Source organism: Dryobates pubescens, chromosome 7, assembly GCF_014839835.1.
Source record: "Dryobates pubescens isolate bDryPub1 chromosome 7, bDryPub1.pri, whole genome shotgun sequence".
Lineage (NCBI taxonomy): Eukaryota > Metazoa > Chordata > Aves > Piciformes > Picidae > Dryobates > Dryobates pubescens.
Window position 1 is genome coordinate 13,192,173 of NC_071618.1, and position 19,814 is coordinate 13,211,986.

General features: G+C 40.2%; 1 protein-coding gene across 1 annotated transcript; it reads right to left on the reverse strand.

Annotated features, from left to right (window-relative positions):
• Nucleotides 1-1,165: 1,165 nt before the first annotated feature.
• On the reverse strand, nt 1,166-18,059 carry ERCC5 (ERCC excision repair 5, endonuclease). Its single transcript, XM_009905246.2, has 15 exons — nt 17,943-18,059; nt 17,252-17,427; nt 16,680-16,795; nt 16,481-16,573; nt 14,715-14,775; nt 13,344-13,487; nt 11,743-11,950; nt 10,541-11,491; nt 9,897-10,129; nt 9,417-9,536; nt 7,925-8,138; nt 6,128-6,272; nt 5,140-5,340; nt 3,086-3,170; nt 1,166-1,782 (listed from the first exon to the last, which is right to left on the reverse strand). The coding sequence occupies exons 1-15, from the start codon at nt 18,028-18,030 to the stop codon at nt 1,240-1,242; spliced, it is 3,378 nt and encodes a 1,125-aa protein (XP_009903548.2). The 5' UTR covers nt 18,031-18,059; the 3' UTR covers nt 1,166-1,239.
• Between the last annotated feature and the right edge of the window lie 1,755 nt (nt 18,060-19,814).

Genomic DNA, 19,814 nt, shown 5'->3' on the forward strand with positions numbered 1-19,814 from the left:
AGGTGATTCTGACACTTTACTGGAGTACTGTATCCAGCTCTGGAGTCCTCAATGCAGGAAGGACAGGGGCCTGCTGAAGCAGGTCCACAGAGGAAGGCCATGAAGATCGCAGCAGGCTGAGGCATTTCTCCTATGAAGAGAGGCTGAAAGAATTGGGGTTGTTCAGCCTAAAGAAGAGAAGGCTCCAGGCCAACCTTATAGCAACATTTTAATATCTGAAGAGGATCTACAAGACAGGTAGGGAGGGATTGTTTATAAGAGCTTGTAGCAATAGGATAAAGGGCAATGGTTTTAAACTGGAGCAGGGTAGATTTAGGTTGGGACATGACAAGAAATTTCTTCACAGTGAGGATCATAAAAATCCACAACAGGTTGCCCAGAAACATGTCAGAGACCCCAGCCCTAGCAACATTCAAACTTGAAAGGCCCCTAAGCAATCTGATATAGTTAAAGATGTCGTTGATCACTGCAGAGGGTTTGGACAAGATGACCTTCAAGGGTGCCTTCCAGTCTAATTCATTCTACAACTCCATGATCGACAGAACTATAAATAACTTCTACAATCAATGACAGATGAGTTGTAGGTAAGTCTGAAACACAAAGTTTCTCCCACAGATTAATCCAGCTTGGGCTCTGCAGCCAGTGGGTACCTCTGAACATCAATTTCAAAGACAAATTGTGTCTTTGGATATGGTCATTTAACTCCAAATCCAGAAACACAATATTTACATTCAGAAAACAAACAGTTACCACACTTCAGAATATTTAAGGATTTTTCCCTGAGATTTTACAAGGCCTTGCACTGTGTCATGAATGGTTCAATAAGCAACCAGTTTGAACACAAAACTTTCAAAGCAAGTATATTGAAGGGAATGGGACAACAAAACCAACTAAGCTGATTTTTCTTCTCTCAAGCAACAGACTGAGTGTGATTTTTAACAGCTACCTCACCTCAGTTACAAAGCAAATGAATAGGCACTCACGTTTTGGCTTACATTTAAAATCTCAAACCCAAGAACTTCTATCAAGTCTAATCTGGGTTTTTATAAGTAAATGTGCAAAATTCTTTTTTCTTTTGTTTATAATCCTTCCTGTTTAAGTTCTGGACACAAAATACATAACAAAAACTTGTCAAATAAGGATAATTTATTATTTATCAAAAATTCATTAGAATATTTACAAAGCTCAAATCAAAAAGCCCCACATACACAGCCTCGCTTTTTTAAAACTTTTTTCTCCCTAAGACATTTTCTTTTTCCTTCCTCGTTTACTCAGTGCTTTCTTTTTTCTGCCCTCAAACACAGGTTTGGCAGTCACCATGGCTACTTTTCCCAGGTCTTCATCCTCACCACTCGAGCTACTGCACCCCTTTTTCTCTTTATGGTCTGCTGTTTCCTTTGCAGAGATTTTCCGCTTTTTGCCTAAATCTCTGATTTCCGATTCCTCTCCTGAGGAGTCACTAGAAGTTGCTGAAATATTCAAATTCCCAATAAAGCCACCTCCATATAAATGTTCTTTTCTGGAATAGGAATGTTTTCTTCTCTTTCCACTTCGGACTTCTGTTGCCACAGCTTGATTTGCAGAGCCTGCAGAACCTTCCCTTTCCCCCTCCTCATGCTGTCTAAGTTCAACCTCCATAGCAGCAGTGGCCTCTTGAATTTCATCAGCTTCTTCTTTTTCCTTTCTCTTTAGACAAGTCACAGCTCTGCGCAGTCTCTGGCTTTTAATAGCTTGTTTTTCATGCTGTGCTAGTCTGAAGAATGAATCAATTCGAAGCTGAGTCTATCAAAAAATAAAACAGAGAAACACCTTTAGATGTTTTTGTGATAAGAATTCAGTTGTTATCTCAGCTATACTGTAAAGCATCCCAAATTAAAGTAGGACAAAGGATCAATGAAATTAATATACATTAATGCAAAGAGATGTGAACAATAAGAGGCATTACTATAGTAACACCTATCTTTTGTTATAAACTGTGCAGTAAGAACCTTTACAGAAACTAATAAGCAAGCTCCAGAGAAGTTTCATAAACACTGAGCTACTGCTGATTTGACGTATGTTGCTATTTTCAACCCTAATACAGAGTATCTCTGTAGTGCTCTTAAGTACGTCCTTACAAACACACCCTTAGCTTCAAGCTGTTTAAACAACAGAATTATTTACTAAGCAAATGTTGTAAATGCACTTTACATCTGACTCAAGATCATTGTAACACTTGCTGCTACAGTATAAAGATTTAAGAGCAGAATCAGAAGTAGATACACAAGGGGTCTGTGTGACTGTGTGGCTTGCTGTACAGACTAAGCTAGTTCTCTGTATTCTTCCTAAAATTATCCAAAAGAGACAAACACTTCCAAAGAGTGTTCTACTCAGCCTGAAAGTATAGGGATTTAACTGGTGGTTTGGGTACCTTTCACTCCTTTGAGTGACTGAGAGAACCCAAAACACTGGTTTAAACTACGTATTTATCTTGCTTATGACAAAAAGAGAACAAAACCTGACTTTAGGTGATCAGTTTTGTTACTGATGTTCACAGTATCACACTATGCACCGCGACTGATTTTAAGTCAGGTTGACAGAACGTTTACTTGAAAATTAGAGTAATATCATCAATGGGCACTTGCTCCATGGTTCAGTCTGCATTTCTCCACAAAGGATATGGATGGTGCCAAATGGTCAGTCTCACTTCACCAAGGTCTCAGGGGCATTTTTGGAAATAATTTTCAGAGACAGCACACTGTCTTTCAAAAGCATTAAAGGTGCTGGAGGTGCCCAGTTTCAGCTACATGCAGAACAGACAGCAATCCGGACTCAAGATAGGTGCTTGATAGATAACAAAATTTGAAACCAACAACCAAAATTACGGAGAGTACCCCACAGCACACCCAAATCACACAAAAATGAAGTCTGGACAAGCAATTTTAATTTTATATATATATATTTGTGTGTAAAGATTTTTAAAACATGACCAAATCTCAGTTTCTGAGAAAATCTATTTCATACTAAAGTTTTACTCATTCATTTTAAAATGCTTCTCTTATGATTTTCTCATTATCCTTACAGTATACAGAGTTTTATACTTTACCTGCTGCATGTTCAGTTGTTTTATCACAGGCAAAAGGATTTCATCTACCTTTGTCCTAGTCCAGCCAAACCGATCCTGACAGAACGTGCATACCGTTAAGGAACTTCATGAAATGGCTGTTACTAGGATTGTGTACACACAGAACATGAAAATTCTTCACATAAACAATTGCCTGGATCGAAGCTTTCTCTACTACAAAACCAGAGAAAACGCTCCAAGTTATTACAGTTGACTAATGTGGATGGTTACAGTATAATGCTATGTGTCTTTCTCATGCTGTTACAGGTTCACAGATTGCATCAGGTTGGAAGGAACCCTCAAAGGACATCTTGTCCAACCCCACTGCAGCAAACAGAGACACCTCCAACTAGATCAGGCTGCTCAGGGACACATCAAGTCTGATCTTGAATGTCTCCAGAAACAGGTCCTCAACCACATCCCCGGGCAACATGTTCTAGTGAAGAACTTTATGTCCAATTTAAACCTCCTCCACTCTAGTTTAGAACCATTGCCCCTTGTCCTATCGCTACAAGCCATCCCAGACAGTTCTTCCCCAGCCTTCCTGCAGGTCCCCTTCAGATACGGAAATGTAGTTACAAGGTCTCCTCTGAGCTTTCTCTTCTCCAGGCTGAACAGCTCCAATTCTTCCAGCCTGTCTTCATAGGAGATGTACTCCAGCCCTCTGATCATCTTTGTGGCCCTCCTCTTGACCCACTCCAGGAGGTCCACGTCTCTTTTGTTCTAGGGGCCCCAGAGCTGGACACAGTACCCCAGGTGAGGTCTCACCAGAGCAGAGAGACAGAATCAACTCTGCCAATCCGCTGGCCTTGCTTCTTTTGATGCAGCCCAGGATGTGATTGGCCTTCTGGGCTGCGAGCACACACTGTTGACTCATGTCCAGCTTCTCAGCTACCAGTACTTACCAGTTCCTTTCTGCAGGGCTGATTTCAATTTCATCATCCTCCAGCCTGTACTGGTATCAATCAGTGCCACAGCCTGGGTGTAGGACACTGCACTTTGCCTTATTCAACCTCATGAGATTCAAATCAGTTCATTTCTCCAGCCTGTCCAGGACATTCTGGATGGCATCCTATCCTTCAGACTTACCAACTGCAGCACTCAGCTTGGTATCATCTGCAAATTTGCTGAGGCTACACTCAATCTTGCTGCCTATGTCACTGATGAAGATATTGTACAGCACTGGTCCCAATACAGACCCCTGAGGGACACTGCTTGTCACCTGTCTCCATGTGGATATAAAGGCCTTGATCACTACCCTTTATATGAAATTATCCAACCAATTCCTTATCTGCTGGACAGTCCACCCATCAAATCCGTATCTCTCCCACTTAGAAGCATGTTGTATTGTACATATTACATCTCTCTGAGAGCTTTCTCTCTAGTATCAAAATTTCCAGAAGTGTGAATCAGTGAAGACAGCACTCTTGCTATATTGTACTGCCATAAAACAAAATATCTGTAGGTAAAACTTGTTTTGGTACTTCAACACACTTCATTTACTGTTTAAAACAATATTAGCTCTGCATGTTTTTCTATCAACAATTCACTGCAGCTCAAGCTCCAGCAGATCCAAGAAATGCAATAGTATCACAAGAAATGCAGTGAATAACTAGGGATAAAGCATAGACTGAATCACTACTTCTGACTAGGTTTTGAAACCTATCTGTGAAAGATGTTAAATATAAATCTGGAGTGTGCAAACAATCCTGCTCCAGAAATGGGCACAGCACAATTACAGAAATGTAACATCACAACAAACTACTGAGTCCAGCTGTGGGTCTCCCTTTGTACACAAAGGGAAGCAGAGAATTTCTCAGGAGAGCAGAGCAGCCCCAAATGCCACACACACGGTTGTATTCCCTTCCACTCCAGAGCTGGTATCACTGTGGGAGAGCACATGCAGATGGGTGCAGGGGGCCCCTCAAACCAATGAGAAGTTAAGAATTTGACAGTCACTGACTCACTAACAAACCTTGTAAACTTTAATCTGAGCTTTTTCAGCTATCAAGTCCTTCTACATAGCAAAAGGATATTCTCTGATTTGCTCTACATCAGGCTTCCCCCAGGTGAATGACCCCCTTGACTCATCCACCACAGGCTTCAGGTATGCTTCTGCCACTGCTGGATTTGGGAAACCTGAAGAAAGCTGCAGCTCCCGCAGTTTCTTCTTGACTTTGGTATCATGCGGATTAGGTCTCAATTTCTTATTCTTCTGAGCCTCATTCCACCACTCCCTGGAAAACAAAGTATTAATTTTCCTCCATAAAATATAATTTGGAATATCATGAATCACCATTAGTCTCCCTCCTTCAGTTACTGCATGAAGTAGGAAATTTCAACATAACCAAAGGGACATATAACCCAAAAAAGCAAAGCATACAGTGAATGCAGCCATTTTAAGCCACAGAAGCAAACATCACCTGGAATCCTCATAAAATGCTGAACAGCACATCCTAAATTCAGCCTCACTTGGGGAGGATGTTTCACAGAACAATCATTTTGTATTGTTTTCAGTATGCGAGAAAAGAAAGCAACACAAAAAGAAAATCCAAACAAAAAGGAGAGAAAAAAAAACCAACCCACCTCTAGCCATCTTTGCCACTGCCAATACAACTGTCTCAGCCCTCTTCAAATCCTGTTCTTCCCCACAGCCTACCTGTCTGTTTCTTTCCAGGTCATCCATCACTCATCAAGCCTCTTTTCTCTACGAGCAAGCTACAGCACCTTCTCACAAACTCAAGGAAAATAAACCTCCACTCCACTATGGATCCAGCTCTGCAATGAGTTCAGAGGCAGTTGCACAGTTCTACAGCTGTTCTATTGTGTTCATTAGTCTCACTTTAATTGCTGTATCAATGTGTCACCTTATTTACCCGTCACTTCAAATGGTGATACAATGAAGCCACACGTTTTACAGTTAACTTAAAGACGGTCAGTGATGATTGCAACTTTTGTTTGTATGCTTAAGCAGAAGCGTTCATGAATGAGCAGAGGCAACAGGCAAAATACAACAAAGCATACGCAAATTTTAAGAGAGGTTCCAAGCCGTGCCCAGGAAATTCATTTAAAATCTCCATTGCAGTTACAAAGCCAACATTTGGGATGCCCTCAGTGTAGTCACTTCCAAGCAAGTATGCCAAATTAATTAGCTTGCTTCGATCCAATCCTATAAAATAAAACACAAAGACCAAACAGTGGCTTCAGCATCTGTACTCTTACACAGAAAAAACCTAATATATTATCTGAAAGACAGATCCCAAAAAGGAACCCATTTAAACATCAGAATTAGGTATCATCATCATCATATTTATATATATATATATAAAAATAATATTATGTTCAAGAGCAGTGTCAATACGCTGCTGCTAGCTCAAGCACCACTAGTTGTGTTAACCTGGCAAATGCATATGGCCAAAATTAAAATGTTACAATGTAAAGACCATTAGGAAATTCTGGGTTTCTAAGAGCTAAGAGATACTCTTTTCCATATGTCTCCAGTTATTGCCCTGCTTTCATCTAATGCTGACCTAAATTTAATAAACCCCCAACTCAGAAATAAAACCCTTCAATCTGAATTCTAGCCTCTGTTTCTTAAAAGTTTTCCCATACTAGAAGCCTTTTGCTCTGTGCTGCCGCAGTTACTAAGCAGACTGAAAGAGCCTGTGGAACATACAGAATGAAGAACTCAGCTGACCACATCTTACTTGGTACAATGCAAGATCTGAGGCAAACTGACTAGACTCAGAAGATTAGATTTTTAAAATAAATTTCAATTTTTTTATCAAAAATAAAAAGGTCAGTGGAGAAAAGGAGGCATGTGTCCAAGCACACAAAGCAAGACCATTGGCATACTAGTCAGGATACCCATCAACTGTCAAGAAAAAATTATGCAACAGAGAGTAGAAGTACAAGACTGCAGAGGAATGAGACATGAAGACCAATGGTGCCTATTTTTCCCTCATAAATATATAAAAGCCTTGGTTTATTACATTGATAACAGCTAAAAATCTCACACATCGTTTTACAGCAATCCTTTCCAAGTCAGCTACAGCAGCATATCTAAACAGGTATACGTAGAAGAAAAACATTCCACTCAGTTTGCTGGAAGAAGGCACCAAAGACATGTTTTTCACCACATAAAAATGTTGTGGAATTTTACATGCTGAAGACATTAAAATACTATTCCAAAGTCTATAGCCTCTCTCAACTTTGAAAATGTCAAAACTGATTTTAAGAGAGTTCTGCTTAAAAAAAAAGTAAGAAAAAGTTACAAGTGGCTCATATTTTTTTAATACATTACATGACACCAAGGTTTAGCTGTTCAACATAATGAGCAACAATTTGATTCAACTGATACCCTTTTACTTCTTTCAGTTGCTCTTGTGTCTGTATTAACTAAATGAAAAACCTTTTACAGAGCACATACACATGCCAGTTGCTCTAAGACATTAGACGTCAGTTTCTCCAAAATTTACGTCCTTTTCCAGAGGACTATAAATCCAGATATAAACAGATATAACTTTTGCACCAGGTCAGGAAAGTCATGCTGACATTTGCCCAGAAACTGGTACCATAGTTTGTATCTCAGCCTTTATGATCATGACAATAACTCAGTGCACTAAACACAGGTGTCTGCAAATTCAGGGGGCAGGGAAGATCACCTGGCAGTAGGATGAGCAACTCAACTGAATGTCTTTAGAGATTCTCCAAAGAGCAGCCATCGTAATAACAGATACACAGGATTCTGTAGAAAATACAGCTCCCAAAGATATGTGGCAGAGTTATCTTATTAAAGACAAATCAATACCTGAGGCTTACCTAGCTGGTTCTGAAAATCAACATATTGATAATATTCCACATATTTGTTTTGACTGAAGAAATTTTTATAAACATGTCGTGCACCAAATAACCAAACATCACTGTCATCAGTGATTGTCCCAGAGGTCTGATCAGTAAGGTCCAGTACAGCACACTGTGCCTCTGCCTCCATTGGAGCTTCAATATATGGAATGCCAAAGAGACGGAGAAGCTCCTGTAGCATGAAGAGAAAACAGTTAATATTTCATCTGAATAATGAACTTCTATTAATCTTCTGCTTGATTTTATAATAGCGTGCCTACCATTAATCACAGAATCATAGACTGGAAAAGAACTCAAGTCCAACCATAACTCAACTACTTTGTAATATTACAAAAGCACAATCTACTGGCCTTTTAAAAATCCCTTCACCTTAAAGTCTTAAAATTATTGAAATTATTTCTTAAGATCATTTGAATCCCTTTTATGTAAAAACAATAAATACATTGATTTGTTTCTCAGAATTAATTTATCAGATTTTTACACTAGCCTACTATACTACAGTTATGTCCACCACAACACATTATACCGATGCAAGCAGTTCTTGCATTAGACTGCATTAAACTTTAAATACTAATATTGAGACAGAACTTGCAGGCTCATGCACGTATAAGAGATGAGATTCTTTAAAATCAGTTACCTAGGGCATAAACCTGGCTTACCAAACTGTTTTCTTGTACAATCTTACCTTTGAATACCCTGGGGGGGAAAAAAAAAAACAACCACCACCAAACAAACCAACCAATCAACAAAAAAAACAAACCAACAACAATTCACCTAGTGTGCAGATAACATCAGTACTGCACTGTTGAATGTAACTTCTTAGGGATTTTTGTTCAATTTTTATCTTTTACAGCACAACAAACAATGATCAAAACAGCCCCACTTTAAAAAGCTGCTGTTTTAACAAAAAAGCTAATTAATAATTCTACTATTTTATAATACATAGAATAAACATGTTGTAACAGTTACTTAAAATTGCTGGAACTCAAGATTATCTCAATACTTTCAGTATTTTGAATCAAGTACATTGAAGAAAACGGGATCCTAAGAGGGAAAAATATAACCCATAATTAAGCAAGATTATTAGCAGCTTTCAACAAAACATTTGACTGGGGTGAAGGGGAGGACCACATCACGCTGTATCAAATCAAAGGCCTGCAGTGACAGGATAAGGGGCAAGTGCTTCAAAGTAGAGAAGAGCATATTTAGATTGGATGTTAGGAATAAGTTCTTTACTATGAGGGTGGTAGATCACTGGAACAGATTGCCCAGGGAGGTGGTTGAGGCCCCTTTCCTGGAGATGTTCAAAGCGAGACTCACAAGGCCCTGGGCAACCTGGTCTAGTTGAGGATGTTCCTGCTGACTGCAGGGAGGTTGGACTAGATGACCTTTGGAGGTCCTTTCTATCCCAGACCACTCTATGAAATCAAAATGATTCAAGAAATACTACCTGGCTTTCCAAGAACATCTGTCCTGTTACAGAAGCAGCAACACGTTCCTGCTGCTGCTTTTGAGCCTGAAGCATATTCTGCTCAGAGGAAAGGTTGTTTTCTAATTCTTCTAACTCTTCCTGAAAAATAAAACAAGATTTTCATTATTTTAACAACTCAGGTATACTTAGTTAAGTGAAGCATTAAGACTGCAACTATAATTAATCTAGTAGCATATGCTCCATTAATTCACACTTGGAAGTAGTCGCAGCTTCTCTAATGCAGCAAATTTTAAGACCAGAGATAGGCCTATTCCGTAGAGTATTAAGACCTCTAAAGTTTTCCTCTGATTTCAGAAAGATTATTGTAGATCATCATCCTTAAAGAAAAATCAGTTCCCATAGCTAGCTACATATATGAAAAGCAATTTAACAGTTTTCCTTAAAAGCTACCTGGGGACAGAACACTTCATTAGCAGCTCAAAACAAATAAGAAGTTACCAAACTGATGTCTTGCCACTCATCTGCTGCATCTTTACCATCGTCTTCTATTTCAACATCCTGATCATTCACCAGCTGCACTTCATCAGACTCCTTCAGCAAGTCCTGTGTGACAATAGCATGCCCATCTCTCTCCATTTCTGGATGTGTTCTTTCATCATGCAATTTTTCTTCATATTTAGTAGGAAATTCATCCTCTTTACTGACTTCAGCATCCACTTCAATAAAGCTTCCTATTAAAGGACAATAAAGACTTCAATTTCCTGCTGTTTCTTTAAAAACAAGTATTTGTACATGATTTCAACTTGGATAGGGATTTTTTTTCCCCCTATATACAATAAATTGATATAAGGATCATGAAACTACAGAAACCCGAGTGGTTGACCATTAATACACCATTTAAGTTTACTGTAAACAACCACAAGCTCTCCTGTCTCTCCGCACTGCGTACTCATTTCAATGATAAAATGTAACACCAAGGAGAAAATATAGCTCAGATTTTCTTCCCACCTGCTACACACATAGGAACAGATGTATTTTAAAGCATTTCTCACCAAGAGGAAAGATTAACTTCAACTGACTACAAATACAAAGAGGTCCTATTTTATTATCATTTTTTCACAATTTTTACAAAACCCCCATACCATCAGAATCACTGTCCTCAGAATGTGAAATCTCTTCTCTTTCTTCCTCAGGACATTTAACTTCTGAAAAAGGTCTGTTATCCTTTTGTACCTCCGATACACTCTCTTCTGTTTCCAAAACTACTTCCTCTGCATTTTCAGAAATGTTCCAGTTTTCCTTGTGGTTAAAAAGGCTTACTGGTTCAGCATGGCTCAAAGACCCTACGCTAGTTTGTACAGGGGAACAGCTTGGCTTCTGCATGCTCAAGTTCAACTCCTTATCTCTCAAAGAATCTAAGTCCATTTTGGAACCACTTTCTTCATCTACATCTTCGCTGCCTTCTTCACTAGTACTATCAATACAAGAATAATTTCCAGCTCCGGATATATTGGTGTCTTTGAGTGTGATATGATTTTTTTCCAACTCCGGACTCTTTTGTTCACATTCAACACCTTGCATAACCACTTGGTTTGATGAACAAACTGTCAATGCAGGCATTTTTTTTCCCCCCTCAACTCCAGGAATCTGATCTTCCTCATCTGAGCTACTAAGTAGGAAGTCCTTCACTTCTGATCTTTCTCGTAGCACTCCATCAGTTCTAACTGTAACAACTTCCTCTCTTTTATCATCACCACTCAGAGCCTGTTGAATTGCTTGTAGTGTTCTTGGAGACACACCGCCTTCCCCTGTTACAGACTGGTCCACATTCAAACATCCTGTATATTCATCCTCCAGTTCTTCTTCCGAGCTGCTTTCTACCATAGCTGTTTGGATAGCAAGCAAAGTCCGAGGAGAGGGTGGTGCTGTCACCACATTGTTATCTTTCTCTGTCTGCAGCTTGGGAGATGCAACCAATTTTGCATTAGGAGAAGATTCATTGATTTTATCTGATTTAATACATTCAAGCATTTTTAATGAAGGTCCTGCAGTAATTTCCAAGTCTCTACTTGCACCTTCTTTTGCTTGAATACCTGAAAGAAAGATTTTTGTTTATTTTTTAGTAAAGTAAATTACTTTATACTAACATTCCATATAGTTATCATCATTATATAAAGATTAATAAACCAGCTTTCTACACATCTACAGATCACAGTTAATTATGTCTAACAGTAATGCACATTTCATACAAAGCAGCAGCTTCATGCACCTGTAAACAGCATTCAGAAAACCAACAACTGCAGACTGCACAGAAGAGATTTTACAAACTCAAGACCTGACATACCCTTTATTAGGATATAGTGAGAAGTATCTTCAGAGACTACCTTTCTAGATTCCACTTCTTTCACAAAACCACCTTCATTTTCATACTGTGTTTGGATTTCCCCCGAGTGCCGTTGGTTCAGTTCTTTTTGTACAGTTTCTATGCAGCGATTGAGGCTGCTTTTCTTAAGCAAACCCCTAAGCTGGTACTGAGAAAAGTCATTGGACTCCTTAAAAAAAAAAAAAAAAAATTAAAAATAACCCCCCCAAATAATTAAGTCAGCCAATTTACATAAAATGACACTACCTATCCTTTTTAAACAAGACCATTTACCATGCTCCGAGAGCCTTTTAATAGTTTCCTTTAAGCAGGTAACATATGTCTTTTAGTGACAGCTGTACTGCCAAGGGACAGCAACACTGCCTAATAACATACAACACTTCCAAAGGGTGCTATTAAGTATTTCTGAATGCTGGCTAAACACAATGATGTGACCAACAAAATGTGGCCAGCTGATGGAGTTGGTCCCCGCCTTAAGAATAATGTGATTAAAACAATCCACATCCACATGTTACAAGATGATGATTCATTTAAGATGATGGTTACAATTGATTCTTCTCTCCCTCTACTCTGCCCTGGGGAGACCACACCTGGAACATTGTACCCAGTTTTGGTACAATGTTCCAGGTCAAGAGACAGGGATCTACTGGAGAGAGTCCAATAGAGAACTATGAGGATGATTAAGAGACCTGACCATCTCTCTTATGAAAAAAGACTGAGAGAACTGGGGCTGTTTAGTCTTAAATAGAGACGGCTGAGAGGGGATCTTATTGATGTCTGTAAGTATCTGAGGAGTGGGTGTCAAGATGAAGGTGAGTGATGGTCACTTTTTGGTGGTTCCCAGTAATAGGCCAAGGAACAACAGGTATAAGCCGAAACAGAGGAAGATCATCCACAACATGAGGAAGATCATCCACAACATGAGGAGAAACTTACTTATTGTGAGGGTGACAGAGCACTGGAACAGGCTGCCCAGAGAGATTGCGGAGTCTCTTTCTCTAGAAACCTTAAAAACCTGCCTGCATCTGTTCTTGTGTGGCATGCTGTAGCTGACATTACTTTGTTAGGGGGTTGGACTCAATGATCTCTAGAGGTCCCCCCCTTCAGCCCCTAGCATTCTATAATTCTAGTATTTGATACTACATATACAGCAATTTTAAAACCCTAATTGTGCTCCGAAAACCTACTGTAGAATTGCCACTATGGGATGCCAGCTGCAGGTGCCAGCTCCCATGACCACCTGAGGATTTGGAATCTTAAGCTGTGTTTGTTTTCCCTGGTTCATCTACACCAGCAGAATGTTCTTGCAATCAAATTCTTGGGCATAATGCTGATGAGGCAAATTTTAAGGAAATCAAGAGGCAAGCCTTTGAATAGATGCATAGGAGAGCACTGTTAAGAGTCATGACCTTACTTTTTTTTAAAACCCCCCTCAACATAACATCTCTTATTAAACAAGCCTATGTGTAAAGCTCTCTAGATGCAATACTCTTACGTAGCTTTCATCTTCATTAATTGCAACAGCTCCATTCTGATGGCTTGAAAACTATTTTAAATATTACCTCTGGCATTGCTTCAAATAATGTTCTTCTTCGCTTTGTAAACTCTTTCATATCAGTCAAGATCTCATGTTTTATTTCTGGAGGCAGCTTGTTGAAATCTTCTGATTCAATGTCTACAGAATGAGGATTTTCACACAGCTGTTCCTAGACAAATGGAAAGCAACATAAACACATATTTTATATTACAGAACAGTGGGAACAATAAAATAAAGTATCATTACAAATGCTAATAAAACTCCATAAAATATTCATTGCTACTTTTTATACTGTGAAGAAACTGTTCAGAACAGAAAAAGGCAACTACCTAATAAAATAAAGTACAATTACTTAAGTAAACTATGCAGAGAAATTTGTTTTTACAAGAAGATATACAGTGTAAATCACAGAAGCAGATCCATAGCCTCAGCTATTCTCATTTTATCCTTCCAAAGAGATTCTCTTTCTGAATGTGACCTATGTCAAAGTTAAAGAGCATTTCCAATAGTTTTTGGGGTTATTTGTTTGGTTTCGTTTTATTACTGATGAAAATAGATGTAACTGTATTCTTCATTATGCTTTCTTATGATGTTATATCACAGTATCACCAAGGTTGGAAGAGACCTCAAAGATCATCAAGTCCAACCTGTCACCACAGACCTCGTGACTAGATCATGGCACCAAGTGCCACATCCAATCCCCTCTTGAACCCCTCCAGGGATGGTGACTCCACCACCTCCCTGGGCAGCACATCCCAATGGCGAATTACTCTCTCAGTGAAGAACCTTCTCCTCACCTCCAGCCTAAACTTCCCCTGGTGCAGCTTGAGACTGTGTCCTCTTGTTCTGGTGTTAGTTGCTTGAGAGAAAAGACCAACCCCTTCCTGGCTACAACCACCTCTTCATGTAGTTGTAGACAGTAATGAGGTCTCCCCTGAGCCTCCTCTTCTCCTCTTCCCATGGCATCAGCACATCAGAAGGGAATACAGAATTTATCCATACAAACTCAAGGACCAAAGTGCTTCAGCATCAATTAATATTTGGAGAAGCATGGGAATTTTGTTAAATGTGCTGCCTTATATGTGCACACATGTCCTCAAACACAAACATCGTTGTATCATTACGAAGAAAAGTTTCTTTGCCACATGTCCAGAGAAAGCTGTCCACTAAAACAAAACAAAAGGTGCCACAGGAAATTCCTATTCTGTTCCATTCTAGTGGAGAAAATAACATTTGTATTCCCTCACTAGTAGGAATTCATGAAGTTCTTAAAATGAACCTGTTTGCTTGATAAGTAATGCTATAGTAAGATCTATACACCCAAACACTGGGGCTATACAAATACATGTATGTGAGAGAATTGCTCACAGTAGCAGTGCAGTCAGGATGCAATTACCTGCAGCATCTGTTTTTGGCTCATTCTCGCTTCCCATTCTTTTTCATCTTCCTCCTCTGAACTAAAAATCACAAAGGAAAAAAACAACCTGTAGATATTTATCTAAGAAAACAAAGTTCCTATTTTAAGCAAAAGGACATTAGTCATTCATTCACTGATAAGCACAATAATTCACAGACATCAAAGTACTCCTGTATATACATGCATATACATACAAACACACAAGTCAAAAAGGTCTGAATAGAAAGCAAAAAGGCAGATTTATCTCAGATAAAACCAGATCGAGACAACTGTTGCCATTTAAATAATTACTCGATTCTTATTTTATCAGCACTTAAAGTACATAAAAGTATAGACAGTGGCATCAAGTGCACCATCAGCAAGTTTGCAGATGACACCAAGCTGTGTGGTATAATTGACACACCAGAGGGATAGAATATCATCCAGAGACCTGGACAAACTGGAGAGGTGGGCCCAGGTGAACCTCATGAGGTTCAACGAGAGCAAGCGCAGAGTTCTGCACCTGGGCTGGAACAATCCTCACTATCAATACAGGCTGGGGGATGAGGTGACAGAAAGCAGCCCTGTGGAAAAGGACATGGGGGTGCTGATGGATGAGAAGCTGGACATGAGCAGACAGTGTGCACTTGCAGCCCAGAAGGCAAATCACATCCTGGGCTGCATCAAAAGGTGTGCTGCCAGTAGATCCAGAGAGGTGACTCTGCCACTTTACTCTGCTCTAGTGAGACCTCACCTGGAGTACAGTGTCCAGGTCTGGAGCCCTCAATATAGGAAGGACATAAACCTGATGGAAAGGGTCCAGAGGAGGGCCACGAAAATGATCAGGGGGGTGGAGCACCTCTGCTATGAGGACAGGCTGAGGGAGCTGGGGTTGTTCAGCCTGGAGAAGAGGAGGCTCCAGGGAGACCTAGTAGTAGCCTGAAGAGGGCCTACAAGAATGATGGAGAGAGGCTATTTGCAAAGGCCTGTAGTGATAGGACAAGGGGCAACCGCTTCAATCTAGAGAAGAGAACATTTAGATTGGATGTTAGGAACATGTTCTTTACTATGAGGACAGTGGAACACTGGAACAGGTTGCCCAGGGAGGTGGTTAGGGCCCCATCCCTGGAGATATTCAAAGTGAGGCTCAACAGGGCTCTAGGCAGCCTGATCTAGTTGAGGATACTCCTGCTTACTGCAGCAGGGGTTGGACTAGATGACCTTGGGAGGTCCCTTCCAACCCAGACCATTCTATGATTCTCTATGTTAAGATGCATAAAGAATAATGTACTGGATAATTCACACATTTTCACTTAGTGTTATTTAAGAAGATATAGAGGTTTGACAGGTACAGACAAAGCCTACTTCTGTTAAACGTCTACTCTACTGAAAATGAGAGGACACAAAGCTGCCACACACCAACTACCCAAGCCTGAACAATATCTTTTGTTTAGCCATATAGATACAGCCACAGAGATTGAAGTAGCAATTTCATCCTTAAACATGAATCCAGTGCAGAAATGTATTGTGCTGGATGAAAGCTTCTTCTTTTACTCTCCCAAAAATAATTAGAAGGCTTCTATATCCAGAGCTGTAAACCAAACTTTCCAAGAAGGAACTGAAATAAAATATAAATTAAATAAATATATTTCATATATTACGGAGCCTTATGTGTCAAAGGCCTTTTGGCAGCGTCAAAACAACAGCTTATACTTTTATCTAAGGTTATTCTAGCCATTTAAGCTATTTTTCTTAATTCTACCTACCTGTTCTTCTCTTCATCCTTTAAAGAAGGTAATACATAGATATCATCTATTTCTTCTCTTCGAACTTGTGTAATACTGGGGAAAGCTTCATTGCTTAGGAAAAGAAAAAAAACCAAACCCCACAATCATGATTAATAGCTACATAAAAACTTGCTTGCCACTTAAAAACAAACCTGGGGGAGGGGGAAATCATTCTTGCCTTTTGCCTCTAAGTGCATTTTTGATAACTTGTCTCTTCAAAAACGTTTTCAAGAGTTTCTCTGTAGTTTTCCTGGAATCACTGACAGCAAATTCCTTTCTTTGTCTTCGCTTAGCCTGTAAAAATAAGATCAACACCAACAAGATTTTGATGGATGCTGAAGATACATATCCAGCCAATCAATGTTATAATTTTGTATTCTGACTCTACGAGCAACTCCTGTATAGTCCTGTATCAATGGAGACATATCTTTCAGATCTTCTAAATCTATGTCAATTTCCTCTGTGTTACTCAGAACAATTTTCAGCTTCTGGGTATAAATGCTTGTAAAAGTTACATTCAGGTGCAAGACCCAGGTTTATGCCATCATCTACTTCTCTGTAATCTGGTTTCTACATAAATGAAACTTGAATATATGAAAAGGGAGCTGCTATATGCGCCAACAGCTAACCAAGTCCTCCATCCTCAGAGCTCAGATTAAAAGCATTATAAGAAGGAAACTGAAAATTACTATTTAGTATCTGCAGATGTCATCCTACTTGGCACTGCAATCACTCAGCAAAGGTACTTACCAAGGTTTGTCTCTTCAGGAGTGGTGCCTCTCCATCAAAAACAAAGACAGGCCGAACTCGGAAAAACAGTAACTTGCAGAGTCGATGAAACAGAGTGAGGAGGTGAGCATTTTGTATGGAATTACCACCACGATCTCTGGCTCCCTTTATCGCTTGGTTCAACCAAATACTGATATCTTAAAGAACAGTTAAGAGGAAAAAATGTGCTCTCTTACACATAGACCATATTAACAGTTTCTGTAAGGGGAATATATTTGACCGAGTGCCTTTTGCCCACTGTTCCAGGCTTGGCTTATCAAATTCAAAGTTATCCAAGTACTTGAGAACTGTGCATCCTAATTATTTTTACAAACAAATTAAGAGTAACTTCTTTCCACATCTTTTCAGCATTTAACCAAGTGTACATGATAGGAAAGTCAATACAAAGGTATTTAAAGTTTTTCATCTTACAGTCCTACTGGAAGTAGCACATTTATAAAGCATGAAATCACATAACCAGACCCTTAAGGAACCCAGAGAGAGGGGAAAAAAATAAAAAGGTGGGGGAAGGCGAGCGAAGAAAAAAAGTTAATATTCTACATACCCAAATGCTGTCATGAATTTAAAAGTTCTAATCATAGAGAAATAAGAGAGACTGTTAAAATCATCTCCGTTGCAAATACAGTTCCTCAGCTGTACTTTCAAAGGATACCAACAGCAAGAATTTTTCCTTCTAGCGTTTCTGGGTTTATGGGTCTCCCAGTGCACTCAAGCAGTTTCCAAAGTCCTTGAACTCCCATTTTCCTTCTTAGCTACTTCAAGAGAGAAGAATATGAGGAACGAGAGGAATAATCGCAAAATTATGATGTACACATATGCTTTATTAATACGTACACGTTATCACTGAGGAAGGGAGAGCGCCCCGGCGGTCGGTTTCGAACGATTTCTGCAGCGTGAACAACGTTTAAATAATCCGGTGAAGCACAGCGTTAGAGCTGCTCGCAGGTCGCTCGCAGGTCGGACATCAGCAAAGCTCGCCGCGGTCCCAGCCGTCCGTCCCCTGCGCCAAGAATACGCCAAAGCGCTCTGCGGGTCAACGACGACTCGAGAGAGGCCCAGGGGAGGGAAAGGAGGAAGAGGAGGGGGAGAGTAGTGGCTGTTGAAGAGCGCAAAGCAGCTCACCTGGGCCGGGGCCCTAACCCCGGCACCACAGCACCCGGAAGTTGCCTCACACGACAGCTGCTGCGTGCGCCTGCGCCTGCCCCGCTGCCCGACGGGAAATACGGCTCCAGGGGCGGAGCCGGGCCCGGCCGGGAGCTGCTTTCTGCCCGTTGCCTGCTAGCTGTTCTCATACACGTCGGGGTATGTATTGGTTCTGCCAGTCACAGGCGTGAGGTTGCCACTAGCCTGCCAATGGGCCCCCGTACCTGCAGCAACCTGTGGGGAAGCCCAGGCGGAGGGAATGTCGCGGCGTGTTGTCGTCTGAAGTGAGAGAGCTCCAGCGAGGAGGCCGGAAGCCACCCGCGGGATCTTCCCCTGACCGGAGGATGGTCAAGTACCAAACGCCATGTCGCAGAAGAGAAAGTATCTTGTACTTGCCCCTACACAGGATTCTGGCTGCAGCCTACCCTTTCCTCACTCCACTCCCTCCACATTCCCCGTGTCCCTGCCGGCACCCACCTCCCACCCTAAGGAAAGCTCGCAGCAACACGTCCCCAAGAGCACACATCTGCTAATGCTGGAAGAATAAAATATACTAGGTATTTCATGTGTAAGTATTACATACTTATTGATGAAATTATATGCTCCAATGGAAAAGCAAAATAACTGTAAAAGTAGAAGTCTGACACAACACACCTGCTTCAGAATAGCACTGTTCCCCAGTGCAACTATCCTTACTGGAGTGAGAATATAAAGTAGAAAATGGCTAGACTCTTATGTAACTTTTAAGCATGAAGTACCACAAAGAAAACAGTTCAAATATTCTAAAGAAATTTGAGTCCTCAGCCAGACTACAGGTTTTCTTCAGTTATAGTCAAAATGGCTGCACAGGCTTATGAGCAAAGAGACCCTACCCTTCATGATTGCTCTGCAAAGCAGGGGTTGCAATTCTGATCTTTCATATACTTACTTTTCTGAAAACCTTCATTAAACATCGGGTCACCATTTCCAAAACAAATGAAAATCAAACAACAAAATAGAAAACAATTTTTATTGAATGAACAAAAGTCTAAAAGTCTCCCATTTTTGGTTAATAAAAGCAGCAACCTACAAAACCCCTGCATTCCATGATAAATCTGTTTATGTCACAAAATGAATCCTTGAGCAGGTATCAACATTTGTATGCAGAAAGTTACAATTGTTGAGATGTGTTTGGGCAAACAACTGGAAAAATTTCAAATTAGAAAGAAAAAAAAAAAGACTGTACATGGACACCTGAAAAAGCTTGAATTGTTTGCTGGCTGAGAGGTATATAGTATCATTGGGGCTGCCAGCAGTTTTCAGCACGTGCATGCCCTCCATACAAAATGGAAACAGCAGCAGAAAAGTCACAGAGGTTTTAAGACAGAACAAGGAAAAGAAC

Coding starts and splice junctions, on each gene's coding strand:
- ERCC5 (XM_009905246.2), bottom strand. CDS start 18,030: ATGGGAGTTCAAGGACTTTGGAAACTGCTTGAGTGCACTGGGAGACCC. Junction 17,428..17,942: donor AGGAAAAATTCTTGCTGTTG/GTATCCTTTGAA, acceptor CTGTTCTTTAAG/ATATCAGTATTTGGTTGAAC. Junction 5,341..6,127: donor GAACCTCTCTTAAAATTTGC/GTATGCTTTGTT, acceptor TTTGTTTTCCAG/GGAGTGGTGGAATGAGGCTC.